Source organism: Plodia interpunctella, chromosome 23, assembly GCF_027563975.2.
Source record: "Plodia interpunctella isolate USDA-ARS_2022_Savannah chromosome 23, ilPloInte3.2, whole genome shotgun sequence".
NCBI classification, from domain to species: Eukaryota; Metazoa; Arthropoda; class Insecta; order Lepidoptera; family Pyralidae; genus Plodia; species Plodia interpunctella.
In genome coordinates this window covers 1938898-1957781 of record NC_071316.1, presented here as the reverse complement: position 1 = coordinate 1957781, position 18884 = coordinate 1938898, and the positions used below count along the sequence as shown (strand labels likewise).

Here is an 18884-nt window from a genome sequence, read left to right as displayed (position 1 = left end):
CATTTGTTGTCATATAAAATATTTTTATTGCATTTTAAATCACCGTTTGATCGTACTGTTTAATGGATATTAATAGACTAATTAAATATAAACTATATTGCTATAGAGCCAGATCAATTTGAAAAGTTATCGTGACCAGAAGTAATTCTTATGATGTCTTTCAGCTATGGTTAGTGAAAAGTAGTTTTGTAGGGTTAGGATTGACCACTAATGCTTCCAGTAAAGGATAATATTGTGAAGGATCCTGCACACTTTCAGACTGTTATAAATGATTGGATTAATAAATCGTCGGCATCTCTGGTTACCAGAACACTGGCCTTCACCTGAACTGTGTCGCTCGTAATCCTATTAATATTATAAATTCGAAAGTTTGTGAGTATGTTTTTACTCTTTCACGCAAAATCTACTGGACTGATTGTCATGAAATTTGGTACACGGGTAGGGTACTTTTCATGTCGAAATACGTGGGAATCCACGGGAGCGAAGCCCCGTATAATAATGGAAATTAAACAAAAATAATCACGACTATGAATACGACCAAGAGCTTTTTTTTCCACGCGGCCAGGGCGGGGTTATCGCGGAAAAGTGGTGGATTTTTCAAAATTTTATCGTCTTACGCAGACAGAGATAACAGCTAGTGATGTGCCTCTTCATTGTGTTCATTCTTCACGCGTTCTCGATTGTGGATTGAGTCGAGGACTTGATTTTAGCTTTATTGGCTGGTAGCATGCTTCTGAACCTGAATTGTTTACGCCATAGATAATCTCCCAGAATTTGGTACGTAAGTTTTATTCTTCATAAGTTTTCAGCATGTTTTGAATTTGCATTGGTCAATACAGATTAGTTTTAGCGATTTTTGATAACATGCCAGTTAAGTAGATGTAGAAAATGCCTGTGGATCGAAAAGTGCCAGGTTCGAATACCAATCGTGCCACATGAGTTTGTATACCAATCTGACGGTCAGTAGTTTTCTACTACTTGCTTCCGGTGAAGGAAAACATCGTGAGAAAACCTGGTTGACTATTAACTTGTGTGTGAAATTGAGAAGGCAATGGTAATAATGCCAAGAAACTTGTATGTGTGTTTCATTCCACGTATGACCACGACCCTCAGCCATGAGGGAAGAGAGAGATCAAACACTGAGCTTAATGTAGATCTTTATGTGATTTACATTTAAATCTTTTTTTATGTCAAGTACAAAACATGCTTCCTCTTTGTATTTGTATAGAATAGTAGTACCTAACTAAATAAAAGTAAAGATTCACAATTAGATAAACTTAACAAACAGGATTTCTTTAAGTCAAATTCTATAAATATTTTCCATTAAGTTTCCTCCTACTTGCTTGTTAAAAATTTCATTCGTCAGGAGTTGATCCTAGTGGTGCTTATGATAGCTTGTACATAAATCAATGGTTTAATAGTTAAACGTGTACTGTATAGATTCTTTCCATATATCTTTATATATCGGCCAATTAAACAGTGTCAATTTGAATAACTCGATTTTGTATTTGGAATTATTGCAATATCTAGATTCAGACTCAAAGATGTGTGTCTCATCCCTAGCCAATAAACTAGAGCAAGAAATAAACAAGCGATGCAAAAGAACTTAAAACGCAAAAGATTTTTAAATTAAAAACTGTTTTACTGCCTTTTATTTAAAGTGCATTTTGGATTGTCGACTTTGTGGTTTTTGAGATCAAATTGGTCGTGTAAAAATGTATTTTTTCGTTAGAAAAATGATAATAATGTTCAGTGTTTTAAATGGAAAGTTTTATATCAGTTTGTTGCGCGCGCCGCGGGTTGTTTTTCGTTGTAAGGTAAAAAATTCATTCTTTTGCTTTTTTTTTTCAAACATATTTTTTCTTTTAGTTCTTCAATTTTTCTTTGTCTTTTTTAAGCTTTGATATGTTTAAAAAAAGGGAAGCACAGTGAAAAATAACCCTATTACGCAATACTTTTATAGGTCATAGCAAAGTGAAGCCATATTGAAATTTAAAAATATTTTTGCTATTATTTTTATATAAAAATGGAATAATTTTGTCAAATCACACACAAAGCTAATTGAAGTACGTTTATATACGTTTTAGATTTTTTTTCCAATTAGATTTATATATAGATTTATATAATATAATTTTATTTAATAGTTGCTTGAACCTCATGGCCCTCATTTATTGATTGAGGATATATCTTTAAAATGTTTTGTTTTTTATATTTATTATCAATACCAATATGTTAATAATACTAAATAATAGGTATCTTATTAGAAAAGTTTATCTAACATTCTAATTAGACAGCGGTAACCACCCTATTCGTCGGTAGATGTCACTAAAACGTAACTAATTCCGTTGTGAGTTTGTCTGTATGTTAATGGACTATATGATAATCGATGTATTTTTGCCGTGTTCAATAATTATGAGAAAAATAAAAGATCTATTTCAAGCAAATAAATATTACTCGTAAAACATGAATATAATTTATAATACTTTTTTAGTTGCATGTTTCGTCAGCTTCTTATCATTGTCTATATCATAATTTCATTTAATGTAATTGCATTACAAATAATGATAAGTACTAATAATAATTAATACAAAGCGGATACAGATTGCAGTAACCAATTTTATAAATAGCTTCCATAATATAAAAATAAATCCATATTCCGTCAATGCTCGTTCAGTAACAGTGAACTAAATTCCGAACGAATTTTAAAAAATGATCTTTACGTTCATAAATAATTTAAAAAAAAACCTATTTCCACATCAATAAATCGCTAATGAATAAAAAGGTCTACAATTTAATAAAATAATGTAGGCATAAAACGGTGTAATATTAAACAATTTGTCGGATGAACGGCTTAAAACTCATAATTGTTACAAAAAATTCACCCCACGTCAAACTCGACAGGCCAGTGACAAAAAAGAACCATTACAAAAAAAACTACGTTCTATATTCAAAGTGGATTGAAAAAAATGGGGCGGCACGCGTACCACCAATTAACTCAGTTTTTTCCCGCTCAGTTAACATATTTTTTTTTTTTACTTTTTTTTTCTATTGGCCGTAATGGTAGGGGCGTTTTTTGTGCCAGTATTCAAACGTGCCAGGATTAACACGTTTTTTTATTGGTTACTTTGACACGATGTTTAGACAAGAGTTTTTTTGTTTCTTTTTTCGGGAATTGATATTTGGCTACTGTTTAACGGTCGATTTGAGAGGAGGGGAAGTTTTTTTATTATTTCATGATTGATGCTGCGTGTTGCGTGTGGTCAAGGTATTTAGCTTTTTTATTTTTCGTTTTCATGCCATATTGGCGTATGGCTCCCGCCCGGAAATAGGACCTTCGATGGAAGTCGTGACGAGACGAGATAGGCAACATAGTGTTATAGAATATTTATTAATAAAACAAGATGGACTCGGGCTTGTGGGCATTGCAGCCCACAAGGCAATCGGGAACTTATTTGTTTCTCATTAGAAGACTCTTCTTATAATAAATCACAATAAAATGTTAACTCTATCAATTTTAACGATGTCGTGTGTTTCCTTTCTCAATTATTTTCGTTTTTCCAATATTTCACCATGACTGACATCCAATATTATTTTTAGTGGTTATCGATCACATGGGGCATAGACAAGAGCTCTTTGTCCCGCCATCGGTTCCTTGTCACGGAATACGGCCATCAATAAATGTTACATTAGCGCGGAGACGGCTTCTTATATTTTTACATGAAAAAATAAAACATAGAATGCGCTGAACTCGACTCTTCCCGAAAGTTCTATAAACTGGAGATTCTACCCATGGACGATACGAGAATTGAGATTAAAAAGTGACAGATAGCCTGTCTCCGTACGCCTAAAGAAAGCCTTCGAGTTTCACAACTCTTCAATACCTATTTAGCTTTGATTTTACGACCGCCCCTGCCTGACGTCAACCTTAGTTGGTAATGATGTTGTTGCCTATAATCAGTCGAAGATTTTATTCCTTAGTCGCCTCATACGGCAGCCACTGGAGGAAATGGAGTGGTATTATTCTACGGCCGGAATAACACGCGAATGCGTGCGTGCGCTCGTAACTATGCAGATTTGATTTGTGTGACAGTGACGTGGACAAATCAAATCGCAGCAATCAAATCTACATGGAACCTTGTAACATTAAGACGCAGTCACAGATGAGTTAAGCTGTATAGAATGAACAAACTTATTTTGCCCGATAACTAAGTTATACATACCATTTACAAAATATTATTTTTAGCAACGTAACGTAAGATTTTGCGACGCTAGTTACAGAATTATTCCAATTTTGGTCAATGATCACCGGGCCATGAGTTTATGTCATTCTGGAATACATAAAATGCAATACATAATGTGCCAAAATCACATTATATTCATTTCCTTTCTAGTATAAACATGCATCCTGAATGCAGTAAGTAATTAGGCAGGACAATTGTATTGAATTTTAATGCGCATGTATGTCACACCAACGCATGCGTTAAAATTTATACAATCGTGCTGCGTACATACATAAGTACTTCATACTCATTCAATATGCAACGGATTGAAAAAAGTAATATTAAAATAGTAAATAACCTGTCTATATTTAATTTCTTCGATAATGAATTAAACTTAAACTACATACAAGCACACTAGCACCACCATCACAAAGAAAACTATAATATTTTCTTATTAAATCATTTATCTAGTACAGCATAATGTATAATTGAACTTTTTATTTTTCTTAAATTATTTATCTAGCATAATTTGTAATTTTTTTTTATTATAAATAATACACATTGAAAAAAATTGTGGCGCTAGTGTGCGACTAAATACTGCCTTAAAACAGGCAGCCATCTCCATACTATAAGAAGTTAACCCTTCACGGTTCTTCCAAAAATGATTAAAAATGGGTCGATGCGTGCGTCGGGTCATTACTACCCTAACTTATGTTTTTATCGAACAACTGTGTTGCTAGTTGTAACGATTTTTCAAACTAAATTGACTATTCCAGTCCAATTATTGAAGTTTCGTTTTTAAACGCAAACTTAGAACCTTTACTACCTTGCGGCCCATTGAGACGATGGTCCAAAGTTTAGGCTCCCTTGTGCTCTGTTGTTTTCTACTGGTTTTGACACTAATGTGTTAATGCACGCACGGTTTGGGACTGATGTCCCGAATATTCCACAGGAGCGGAGCCCTGGCGCACTGCTAGTAAGACGTATATGTATAAAGACTGGCGTTTCCGTAAGTAATTTCATTCCACCGTCATATTGATCACGTGGTCACCGTCCATTGAATATTTAATAGCTTTATTATATCATTGTGATTTATAACAGTTATTTATTGCTGGACTTGATAAAATAGCTTTCTTTAGACATTGAGATATGTGGCCCTATAGCCCTTATATATGTGAAGGTAGATATGTATCTTCGTATTGTCATTGATAAGGTATGTCACTTCAAACGATAACCACGTGACGTCTGACGTGCGGTAACCACAGACAAGAAGTTGAGAAATCTCTCTCTACAATATGAGCGTTTTCTCGGGTTCTTTCTCAACCATTAAGCGTCGAAGCCCAGGATCCGCTTTTCTACTTTTTTCTTCCCCACTTCGCTCGTCATAATCTTAAGTTTTCAAACCATTTACCACGCATTTCCTTCTTGACGACATCAAGCCATCAAGAAATAAGTATAAAATCTAAATATAACAAAAATAATTTATATCTGTGCCAAATTACAAACTCAATAGCATCGCAATGAAAAAACCGTAATGTAACACAACACTAGACATCTTTTATCTTAAAATCTGTTCCGCTCTTGACATTAAAAAAAACCCACAAAAGATACCCGTTTGACCCTTTAATTCTATGCAAATGTAAATTTGATTGAATACCTTAGAAAGTACCTTTACAAGGGCTCAAATAATCTGTTGCCATTTTTTTTGTTTTCGAAATTCAAAAACAAATGAAGCTAAACCGGTTGGGTGTTTTTTGGCGTATTGTTTGCCAGTCTTTTGTTCTCTATGGGAATATTTGATTTGTACAGACAAGATTGTATGATAAAAGACCTCTTGTTTTAGATTTTGGCGTTGTGTCTTAGTTTTTTGGACGTGAGAAACGTTACGACGGTAGCCGTCAGGTCTTTGGGCTAATTCCCAACGTTGATGTTAAGTTTGTATGATACCAATAAACTTCGAAGCGCGGCTATAACTAGATCTATCTAGTTGTACCTAATTGATCTCAATTGGTACCAGTTGGTCACCTAGGTATACCTAGGTTTACCTAGATAACTAACTAGACTAGCTGACCACACCTAGGTGTTCCTAGATAACTAACTAAACTATACGACCAGTAGGTACACCAAAGGTTACCCTATTAATTTTTGATAGATGCGTGCAGTCAGTTTCAGATGTAGTTAGTAGCTTGCGTGAAATAACTATAAATATAAAAATTGACGAGAAAAAGTGCCTGTGAAGGTCTAATTTCTAAATAAATGATTTGAATTTGATAATTTAACCTAGGTATATAGTATTTTTAATCTTCAGCTAGACGTAGGAAAACTACAACTTTTTTAAATGTCAAAAATAATAGCAAAACCATAATATTACAAAAAATAGGAAATCACTTACATAATTAATAATATTAATTAAAATTAATCAATAACACGTAAGTTTAAATTCAATTAAAATTAAATTTTCGCGTTCATTTAAAAACCATTTTATTTTTTTACCCAAACCAGCATTTATTTTAATAATATTAACGAATGAACGAACAAAATAAATTAATCAATATTATTAATATAATTTATTTTTATTACATGTCATTCAATCGTATATAACTAAACTTAAACTAATTAAAAAATATATAAATAAAGAAAAACTAAATTAACCTAAAATTAAAACTGATAACTAACAAATATAAAATTAATTATTATTAATTCAATTTTATTAAACAAATTCACGTTTCTACAAGAACCTCGTTCACCGGTGGTTCTTGTTTGAGTACATCCAAACACTGGGGTTCTTACAAAAGTCGCAAACAGAAACACTTTTTATCGTAAAGTGCATATGAAAACAATAATGTTAATTCGATATTTTCTGATTTTACGAAATAATTTGTAAGTACGAAAATTATTTAATAAATTTATTGTATTTTAAAAGAGCTTGCAAATCTTTTATTTATTTATCATTGCGTTAACTGTTGCAATATCCGTATTAATTACATTTTAATAATTAATATTTTTATTAATTTTAATTATTTTTTAATTATTATTATTATATTATTTAATACACTATAAAAGCATAAGACAAATGCTGTTTTTGTTCTTAATGTTCAAATATAGGGCCAATTTTTGTCGGTTTTGAACTTTGTAACACAAGTTTTGAACCATTTTAAAGGGTTCGTGTAGAAACTGTGGGTGATATTTGTACGAACCATTTTTGTATTCGATGAAATATAAAGAAATTAAGTCTAATATCATGTAGTGCAAAAATATAAAATATAATTGCAATTAAAGGCATGTAATATGATTTTTTATGAGTATTTGTTTTTAATTTTTATTTTACATAATAATTAAGGTAACAATTAGGTGAAGTGATTAATTTTTAATTTTCAAAGATAACATTAAAACTATATTATAAATAAAAACAGTAAAATAGAACAAACTGACATAGGGGGCGCTGCTGTTGGATATAGATTAAGCTAGTTCTAATACTTTACATATTATTTAATAGCTTTCATACATACACGTTAGGATATTTTTTTAGACATACCCACAGAATATTTTAAATATTTTATCAACTATAGAGACACATACTGGAATTCATACACGTATTTACAATATACACAATCAAATATTAGCTCAATTTTGGGGAAAAAAATCTCATAAAACCTACATTGTAAGAGTACATACTAGGTAAGCAAGGTTCTTAAGAATTTTATATATCCTAGAATCGTGACATGAAGATATTTCATTAAGCTACATTGTAGCGACCTCTAACGGGGGCGCTTTCTACAACTTTCAATTCGACATAAAATAAAGTCTACTTTATTACTTTTATAGCTTAAAATTATGATGATATATAATTTTATACATCTTTTAATTTATCATTTGAAAAAAAAAATAAACGTTTTGTAGACGAATAAAATGATATTAATCGAATGCTAAATTTAAATTGGCCAGCAACATTATATACAGTTAAAAATAAAATTCGAACAGCATTTTTTAAACAATTTATATTACAAAAATAAACGGTTCTAATTTTAAAATTTGTTCTTATCCTGAAAAGTGTTGTGCACCGTCATTATCGATATGACCGCGATAAAAATGCTCACGTGTGACTTCGTCACGTCCCCGTAGTCACCCACCGTGACAGCGACTCCAAGCGACCACGCCTCGCATTGTACGCGATAATTGTCTTAACGACTAGATAAGTCTGATTGCGGCCCGCCCATGGTGGGCGAATTTGGCTCTTAATGATTTTTTATTGATCTTGTTGATCGATACTAGTTACGATAAATCGATTGGATTCATACTATTATTCTATAGATGAATACATACACAATATGCATACACATATGGTATAGACATAATTATTTGTACGTATGTGTTGTAAATGAACACTAATGAAACAAGTTCATTTGTTAGACAAATTAAAAAACCACCGATATTCATTCCGCTACAACTTTTGAACGGCTGAATTGATTTTCATTTTAAACGGCTTAATATTCGGAATAAAATTATCTATAATACACAAAAAAAAACTAAACGAAAATCGGTTCATCCGTTTGGAAGCTACGATGGCACAGACAGATACACCGACAGACACGCTAAACTTATAACACCCCTCTTTTTGCGTCGGGGGGTTTAAAATGGAGTTCACAAAGAACACACAAAAAAATTTATTTGAGAACTCTTTATTTCATGTAAATCGAATTTTCATATCTAACTTAGGTCAGATCACTTCTTCACAGAATGAAGACTCTAGAGTGGACTAGTCATTTATCTCCTATTTGGTTGGTAATAATTTCTTACCACAATGAACTCTTTCTACTTAGTGTGATATTAATTACATTACATCAAATATTTAGTTTAATCTTTCAACATCCTCAAGTCAGTTTATTACCTACAGGATTTTAGATCACTATAATTATGAAGTCAATCTCTCATCTGAGCGCTTTCTTAGTTCGTTTTTCAGCTACATAGCGTCGAAGCCCAGAGGCCACTAAGTAAAGTCAGTCGAAGACATAATAATCCAGTTAAAATAAATGCTTATTGACGTAATTTCTATGTTTGCGAAATGATTAATGAGGAAACTAGCGCCACTATAACAAAAGTAAACATTAAATTACGTATTAAATTAGATTGTTAATTAATTTTTTTTTTTTTTGTTATTTTTAATACCATTACGCTCAAAACTTATATATAAATTCGTATTGCCTTAATTCTTATTTCTTTTGTTATTTTAATTATTTTTAATTAAAATTGCCGCTTTTTATATCAAAAAAGATTGTCTTATAATAAAATAAGAATAATTAATAACATCTAAAAACGAATGTAAAAGGTCTATAAATACTAGTTTTAAAGCTTTAGATTTGAGTCTAGTTGTGCCATCTGTTGAGGGGTAGCGAAAGCTCGCGGAAAACCGACGCGCCGCGAGACGCGACACCCGGAGCGTCTCACACTTCGATAAGAACCTTAAGACTTCTAAACTCCTTTCACTGTTTGAGAAAACTAAATAATGTAACAAGTGAACTTTCACAGGAGTTTCACAGGAGGTTATTATTCATTTAAAAGTTATTAAAAGTGTTTATATTTTATTGCATTAAAAATGAAAGAGGTAAAAGACTTTCTCGCAAATCACACTTTCTGAAGTTTAGGTAAAAAATATTGCAAACCAGATCAAAATCCCGTTGGTTAATGCCCCACAGGCTAAGCTCCGCCTGAACCGAAAAAAATTCCACAATAAAAGAGGCGTTCTCGTAAAGAAATACCCTGAAAGGCAAATGCGAAATGCCGCTATACAAACCCAACGAGTGCGAGCGAGAGGGAAGTCATTAAGAAAAAATCACAAAGAAACTCATTCTTTTCATTTCCTCCCTCGATTAGAAAAAAATGGGGAGCGCTACTCGTCTCATTCTAGCGCGGAGGGGTGGGCCGGTAATAAGGTCGCGCGAGCGAGAGGGGCGACCACCCTTCTGGCGTCCTTCGCGCCCTTTTTAATAGTTCTTATTGCGGCCGTGTCCGAGTAGCCAGGGCCGGACCGGCCGCGGCGCGCGTCCGGACAGAGTCGGGCGCGCGCTGTGGCGGCCGCCGTCTTTTCTTGACCGGACGCATTTTTCCGCGGAAAAAACGTTGGGCGCGTGCGCTCGCCGCCGGTGGGGATGTTCTTGAGGACGTCTAAGGAACGGGGGCGGCGCCGCGTCTTGCTAGTTGGAGCGGCGTCTTCGCCTCGCGCGCGCGTCCGCCCCACCCCGCAAGAAAGCGTCGCGACGCTCAAGTTTTCCACCAAGAAGTTAGTCGTCGCCCGCCCGCGTCTCAAGCAGGTCTCGCTTCCGACTTAGCTTTTCCGGGGGTGACTTTTCCGCCGCGTAATTTTCAAAGTACAAAAATTTTTTTTTTTTAACTTTTCCAAATCCGTGAAAACTAGCCGCCGTGCCGCGTATTAAACTGCTTGTTCGGTTGCAGATCGCCGGCGTCGGAGCAATAGCCGGGTGCAATAAAGCGAGCCATCGCATGATATCGTTGTGACAATTCGCCCGAAACTGGAATTAATGTTGAAATACTTCAATGAGAACATATCCCTAGCGCTGCAGGAGAGATACCGGGACCTCCATGAGTATCGGAAGACTGAAGAGGTAGAGGAGGGATCACCGAGGGAGGCGAAAGTTCCGAAAATAGCTGAGGAAGGAGACCAGGTCGGCGGCGAGGGCGCGTTTGAGTCGAGCGCCGCGCCGCCGTTCCCGAGGCTCCTGGACCCTCCGAAGGAGGAGGACAACTTTGTGGCGAGTTGGCTCCAGAACTCCTTTAAGATGACTGCAGCGGAAGGGAACCCTGAGGCGTCTACGGCCGGGAGTGCCTTGGACTTGAGAGCCACCCCGATATCCCTGCATATCCCGGCGTTGCAGCAGGCGGCTGAGGCGCAGCGCCAGTTTAAGATGCAAGACTTTTGGAACCGGAGCCGACCAGGGACCCCGGTGCAGGAACCGTTGCCTGAAGGCCAGGGGCAGAGCCAGCCGGGACCCGCTCCACCCACGCCGCAGCCGCCAGCCACACCAGACCACAAACTCATGACTGAAAAACTAGTGAACGAAATACAGGTGAGTCAAGTTTTTCACAATTCCTTACAATGTTTTTTAGGGACTTAGTACAGTGTTCAATGTGATTGAATCGTGTAAACAAATGAGCTCATTAATATTTAAATTGGGTTCAAAATGTTTTCAAATTAATGCAGTGATTGATTTTAAAGTGACAAATAAAATTATATAATTTGCGATTGTTAAAAAATCTAAAATGTTATAATTTCTAATAGACAAAATGCTAGGATGATAGTTCCGTCGGCGCTCTTATTAAAATCAGCCGCATTGACTTACCGCCCTTTTGAAATATTAATTAAAAATAGTTTTACGTGTTTAGTTTTGTTTTAAAAATGATAAAATATATTATTTTCACAATAAAATACAATATAGAGATTTTAGTGCAACATTTATCCTGACAATTACTCACATTACTTAATTCCGAATTTAATTTAGTCTCACTAAAAATAATTAGAAAACTCAATAAGCAACTGTTTTTCAATAAATGCGAGCGTGTAACTGATTCGGGTTGCGATGATCGACTGACATCTAGATATCACACGAGCTAAAACTCGTTCCAAATTTGACCCTTCTTTTTTTTACAAAAAAAATCGTCTCAAGGAACCACGGCAACATATTGTATAAAGCTTTTGTTAACACAAGAAAGGGTTAAGGGCCTTGACTCCAACTTATTATTAAATCGTTTTTGTCCTTATGTCGCATCCGGTCTTACAAAGCGTATGTAAATTATAATAATCTGTGATAATTCTATTATTTCGGTATTAACCCTTGATCAACTTGTCGACGCTACTTACAATTAAGTTCCGTCTTCTTGTTTTCTTTCTCCGCACAAATGTTTGTTTTGAGCATATGGCTGGTGATTATTTTATTGACGACGAGTAACAAATACTGTTATTTAGAACTAATATTTATCTACCCTTTCCGTTGACGTGTAATTTCGAAATCGTTTGTGTAAAGAAATCAACTGTCTCACAAAACTAACAATGCAAGACATCGACTAAATAATAAAGAAAATATTACTAGCGAGCGTGGTGTTCCTAATTCAAATTTAAAAACAGAAGACGGAAGAATATTACTTTTTAAATTAGTTTCGGATTCGCTCACCTTGCATTTGTCTATTTCCCACGGCGGGCCGGATTAGGGCGTTCGTTGCGATATTATTTTTTTAATTTTTTTCTCCGCGCTTTGTTTCACGAAGGGGTGTTGACAGTTATTTGTTGCTGCGAATCTGTTCTCATTTCAATTTTTTGTTTTAAATTTGTATTTGTATAACGAACCGGTTTTGATGTCGTTCGTGTTTCGTATTCATTTAATTTTTTTTTATAAATTGAGATTTAACGGTTCAACGCAGCCAGTAGTTGCGCTTTTGTGGTTAGAGTTTTTTATAAATGGCGGTTAATTAAAATTTGATTTATTAATATTTTTCTTGTAACGTGTTTGAGTCAAGGGTTTGCAATCAAAATAGTACTTCAATATAGTTGTTTATATTGAAATACCACTTCTTATTTCTATTCATTGTCGAAGCTTTTTACAGCATTACAATTATGAGTATATTCTAAATTCACTATACAAATTGTTAATTCTTTAGAAATGTTGACAATGCAAAACTGACAATGAAAACAAATGCAGAATCTAGATTATGTTGTGTCCTTAACGTTTTAGTTATCTTTATTATATGGCGCCCCAGAATAAAAATTAATTTTGAAACATGTTCCAATCCTATTTAAGTAATAAATCGAATGATTTTTGTTATTTTAAACTCTTTAATAAATGTTGCCAATATTGCATTGTCCATTCGAACATTCATTTTGTATAGTTATCTTTAACTATACAAAATGAATATTCGAATAAATACTCTTGTATTGATTTCAATCCTGTGTCAAAATGAGTTGCCTAGTTACAAAATAAAATAGGCGTGTAATCAAAATTATTCTTAGTCAATTTACTGCTACTAAAGTTTTATTTACATAATGAAACTCCGAAATTCATATAGCTGTCTCTTTTTCACGCTTGCCGTTGGATGCGACAGCAACAGCAGCAGTCGCCTTCAGCAGACTCGACGATGAGCGAAAGATCCCTGGTACCTTTTGCGCTGGTAAATTTACTGTCTACACTCAGTAATGTCGATGTAAATAATTTTCAACTTCTACATGTCATGTTTTGTGTGGGTTTTATTTTTTAATCATTTGAATTTTAGAACGCGCATTTCTTTTGAATGCTTTTTTATTTTAAAATGTATTCTTTTTTCAAATTAAATTTCTTTTCCTAGACTAGATGTGATAGGTTCTATTATCAAACTTATATTTATGTGTGTGTGTGTGTGTTTTTTTAATCGCATGAGCACGTGTTGTATGATTTGTTTTGTTCAATAATAGAGTAATACTTAGAGTTATTGGTAGATTAGAGAGAATTCTTAAACATCTAACTATTCAAAAATGCTTTACAAACGTACGAGTTACGTAAATCAGTTGTTATGGAAATGTGTTTTTTGATTGAACAATTTGACAAAATAATAATACTTTCATTTTTATTTAATGTCTACTAGGTACTACTAATTAACTATAAAATATAGTTTTCGATAAATAATTTTCGAGAACAATGTTACAGTACAAAAAAATGGATTTCTACGCTTAGGGAAACATGTTTTCAAAATACATTTTTACTTTTATAAAAGTATTGAGTACAAAGTTACAAACATGTAATGTGTCATGTAAAACAAAAGAAACCTGTCAGAACTTGCTAACATCAAGAGAACAACGACGTTTGTTCTACGTCTACATACAAAAATATACATTTAAGTACGTAGGTACATATTTAATTATTTTAGGTTTCAAACCTAATGACTCAATGCGTATTACGTTCTCTAATTTCTCTCTTCATTTATGAATATCATAAAAAAATAACATTAGAATTGTAAAAAAAAAAATTTTTTCAAATGCATTTAAAATTCAAAACTCGTAGAACAAGCGTTGGTTGCTTATGATGTCAGCTTTTGGATAATGTAATTGAAAAAACAACAAATGAGTCAAAGATCACATTTCTAAACAATCTAAAACTGTTAACGGAAACATTACCGGTTTTTCCGAAATAACGTCCGTTTCGTTTCACGCAGCCTCAACAATCACCGACAGGGGACGCCCCGATCGACCGCAACATGTTGCCATTCGCATTGGTAAATGTCCTGAATAGCCTCAATATCGATGTAATTATTATTTTCTTTTACTTTTCCCATCACTAGTACCGTGGTGCTATGGAAACTCATTTTAATATTTCAGATTTCTTTTTTCAAAATTCTTTATCTATTCAATTAATGACAATATTGCATCACTTGTTTTTAAATTTAGAACCATTATTTCATTTAAAATTCGAATACATATTTTTCTTTCGTGTTAGTTATATTTAAAAAAAAAACGGAGTTATTGTTTTTAGAACAACCATAAAACGTGACATGTGGGCGGATTGAGGTCTATCATATTACTTTTAAAATCTCTCAGTGGGAAGTATTGGGAAGTTTAAAAAATTATATTTATTTATATAAATACTAATACTTAGTTAATTTTTTAAAAGTACTAATTGGATATTGTAATGCGAAATTAGTTACATATTCAAATAAATACATATTAAAACTAATAAAAATTGTGACGTATCTTTTTGTTGACGTTTTGTACAGTAATGGTAACGGATTATGTAATTAAAATATATTGAATTTAGCTTATAGTAATAAGTCTTCAGTTTATGATAATTTGAAATAATCATAAAATTAGAGAACTATTTTTAAAACATTAACTTTATTACCGAGTAGATAATTATAAAATACATTGTTATTTTACGAGTGAGTGAGTTTCCGTAATCACGTGTGTAGCTTGACATTGAACAGTGAGCTTTGTCGTTATTACTTTAAGGATGATTTTAGCATGATTTACCGATACTGATTCTATACGTATATTTTTTAATTCTGCGATAAAGCTCATTGCATATTTTGATTTTTTATTTCGAATACGGTTTATTAATTAATACTGAGAAGGAAAAAACAATATAATTGAATTTTAAAATATTAGGTCATATTATTACCCACGTAAATCTGAAATACCATAAATTTTTCCTATATTGTTTTTACTAACTTTATTTAATCGCTTTATAACTTGACATATAATATTCAATTCGTTTCAATTCTTCGCATGTTTTTCCAACATTTCTTTCTTATTTTTATCTTCTAATTCAATAATTACTTATATAAGAATATCGTACATTAAAACCAACAATTGATAACTGTTGTGTAACTTACAATTCATCTTTTATTATAGATTTTTTAAAGATAATATATTTTTTTCCTAAATAATATTTCTTTTTTCAAAACTTTCTATCAAATTTCTTTACCTATTCAATGAATATATTAATAAATATTGCATCACTTTTTTTTAAATTTAGAGCCAATATATTTCATTTAAAATTCGAATACATACTTTTCTTTCGTGTTCGTAATATTAAAAAAAACTGAATTATTGTTTTTAGAACAACCATAAAACGTGACATGTGGGTGGATTGAGGTTTATCATATTAAAAAATATCTCAATATTTTTTTCTCTGAATCTCAGAAATTCATATAGAAATATTTATTTTCTGCGCCCAAGAAAATGTGGTTACGAATAAATGACTGCTAAATGATAACCTGCTTGGTAGTTAAACGTAAAAGCATTTTAATTTAATAAGCTCACTTTATAATTTATATCAAGTTGGTTTTAATGTATAATCAAATTAGGTTTTAAGTAGTCACTGAACTAATATTTTTCCATTGCCATAAGAAGTTACTTTCGTTATACTGTAATTTCTAAAAAAATCTATTACTTATAGTGGCAATAAATATATATACCTAAGCAATATATTACAGGTTATACACAATTAAGTGTCATGTATAATTTAGTGTTAGTTGTGGCGCCACCTACGCATTAAAAAAGGTTTTAACAGCTCAAGAATTAGTACGCTTTTCCGCCACGTGCCATCTTATATTTGATAGTAAAAGCTCACGATACCTACTAATGGAAAATTCATTTCGTTCACGCAGCAACAAGCGAGATCCGGCCAGAGCATCAGCGAGCGGACTTTAGAAGAATGCTGGTCGACACTTCAGCGAGTGAGTTGGCATCTGTTTCAATGCGTATTGTTATCTTCCAAAAGTAGGGGACACGGGGCGGCCGCTGCGTTCTAAAATCAAAAATTGACAGCCGTCAGATTGTTTCGTTTTTAATTATTTCTCTACACTGCCAGTAGTGCAAAAAAATGAAGAGCCAAAACTTTACAGCCATATTATAATTTAAAATGATTGTTAAAACGCAGCGGTCGAATCGTATCTACCTAGTAAATGGGGTATTGGTTTACAACCAATTACTCGTACTTTTTAATTTTAAGGTGAGTTTGAATTTTTCAACATTGTTTTTCTTGTCTTTAAAAATTCCCATAGGGAAGCGTTTAATTTAAGATTTTTATCGTAGCTGCGGGTGGCGAAGGATACAGATAGGGATTTTTACGCAGGAAGTTTAAAACTATAAAATATCTAGGTGCAATCTATGCATATTCATTAGGTTGAAACATTTTCGCATAGTCGATCAAGATAAAGTGCCAGGGGCGTGTTAACAATTTATTTAATCGCGAATCTTTGGTCGATTTTGCTTTTTTTTCTTTTTTTTTTCGACGCATGCACACAACAGCTGCGTACAGGTGCCGTATGCTGTATGACCCAGGAAGCAATTGCTGTACTTAGTGTGTTTGCGAAACATCTGCATATTGCAAAGAAACGAAAAGCACTGGCCGGTTTGATAGCATTTTTAAATGACTTTCTATTTTTAAATCTATTTAAGATTTTTTTTTCATAAAATGTTACGTACCAACGGCTCACGTTGCTTACATTTGATTTGTTCAGAAATTAGATTCTATATCGATTTTACCTTATTTTACGTTACGATTGATATAAATGGGAAGGTAAAATAGAGAGTAATCTGTCTTATGCTGGCGTGTTCCCGCCACACATATATGACACCATGAAGCTCGTAGTTAGTTTAGTAAAAGGATAGTTAATTTAGTATTTTTTTTTTTCATTTTAATCACATTAAAAGAACATTAAAAAACAACCAAATTATCTACTTACAGAAAATTAGTCCATGGTTTTATGACTTTAAAATGTTTAAAACTTCAAAGCACTTTAGCAGCATACGAGTATCTAACTCTGCTACTAATTCTTTACTCCTATTTAAAAATCGTAGTTAAATTTCAAACTTCGAACGCCAAAGACAAACATTAAAAAGGTAAAAAAAGCCAGTACAGGTGGTTGGAAAAAATAAAGTCAGCCGCACGTCGGAGCGGAAAAGTACATTCGGTTAAAAAAGTGCACTCTTTTTACGGAATCGAGTACTTGATCTTTTGAGGTTCGGGGCAAAACAAAAAATCTATGGACTCGGTTTATTTACTAATTCGATTCGATAAAAGTACTTTACTGTTGTGATTTTTCGTCCACAGAAAACTTATGAGCCTGAAAATGTAATATATAATATTTGTAAAACCTAGGTCAAACACAGAGCAATAAACAAATCGCTTAGAATAAAAACCTTGCATATTTCATAGGTTTTTTTAATTTTACCATTTTTATTTATGAGTATCAATAATGACTGATACTCATAAATAAAAAAAAACATCTCATCATTATGAGTACCGATATATAAAAGTAACTTGATAAAGCTTACTACTCTATGTATTTTTGTCTATAACAAAAGTTTTCGATCGAAAAAATCTTGCATTTGCATGTCGATCGCAATGAATTTATCGTTATTACAATGAGATTTATTATAGTGCCGCTTTTCGAAAAAATACGCCGAAAATGACTGCATTCGAAATTTAAAATTCAAATCGCAATTGTTCTTACGTTCGAAATTGAGACGATTTTGACGTTCGAAGTTCGTCCGGGACATGTGTTCTGATGTTCTTTTTTCGAATTCTGTTTCTGCGTACACGGCATTACCGAAACTGTTTTATATTTTTTCGTCATTCTTTTAAAAGTAAATCAATTCGGCGTTGTCTTACTTTTTGTGTCGGCGTTTCAGTTATAAATATTGTTTTTGAAATGTTTTTAATGATGTACGAAGCACCGTAACACTTCAATTTTATTTTTTTCAAATGTCTGGCCGAATATAATGTCATCGAACTTTTTTAAAGCAAAGGGTAGCAAAGATAATGAAATTGTTTTTTTAAAACGAGTTCGACTGTAACATCTTGTAACAAGTATCTGGGGAGGACGGGGGAGAGCGGTAATTATGAAAAGTGTCCAAGGCGAGAGGAAAAATTGTCCGGGAGAGGACGTTTAAAAAAAGTGGTTTAATGACCGAAAGGCTTTTAAACTTAATAGGTTTGGAAAAGCTCTCCCCGTAGTCTTTTTCCAGACGATATTTTACGAAGCTATTGGACAGAAATTTTTGTAATGAAGTTTTGAACAGTTTTTTAAATACTGAAATTGTATGCGTTTTTTGCTGGTAGTTTTAATATAGTCGAATTTGAACACTTTTTTTATGGAATAAACTCTTTTAACATACAACTTTTA

The 18884-nt window shown here is 33.0% G+C and overlaps 1 protein-coding gene across 22 annotated transcripts in view; it reads left to right on the top strand.

Moving 5' to 3' along the window:
• The window catches only part of dati (datilografo), a 100484-nt gene that overhangs the window by 30454 nt on the left and 51146 nt on the right, over positions 1-18884 (top strand). For 5 of the 22 annotated variants that reach the window (XM_053763077.1, XM_053763084.1, XM_053763075.1 and 2 more), the window contains exons 2-5: positions 10671-11302; positions 13329-13427; positions 14412-14501; positions 16362-16454. In XM_053763077.1, coding sequence (XP_053619052.1) covers positions 10757-11302; positions 13329-13427; positions 14412-14501; positions 16362-16454 — 828 coding nt within the window. In that variant the 5' untranslated portion in view covers positions 10671-10756. Of the gene's footprint in view, positions 1-1613; positions 1818-10288; positions 10586-10670; positions 11303-13328; positions 13428-14411; positions 14502-16361; positions 16455-18884 lie in introns of those variants that run through there. The other 17 variants (XM_053763082.1, XM_053763074.1, XM_053763072.2 and 14 more) reach the window with 16 other exon arrangements.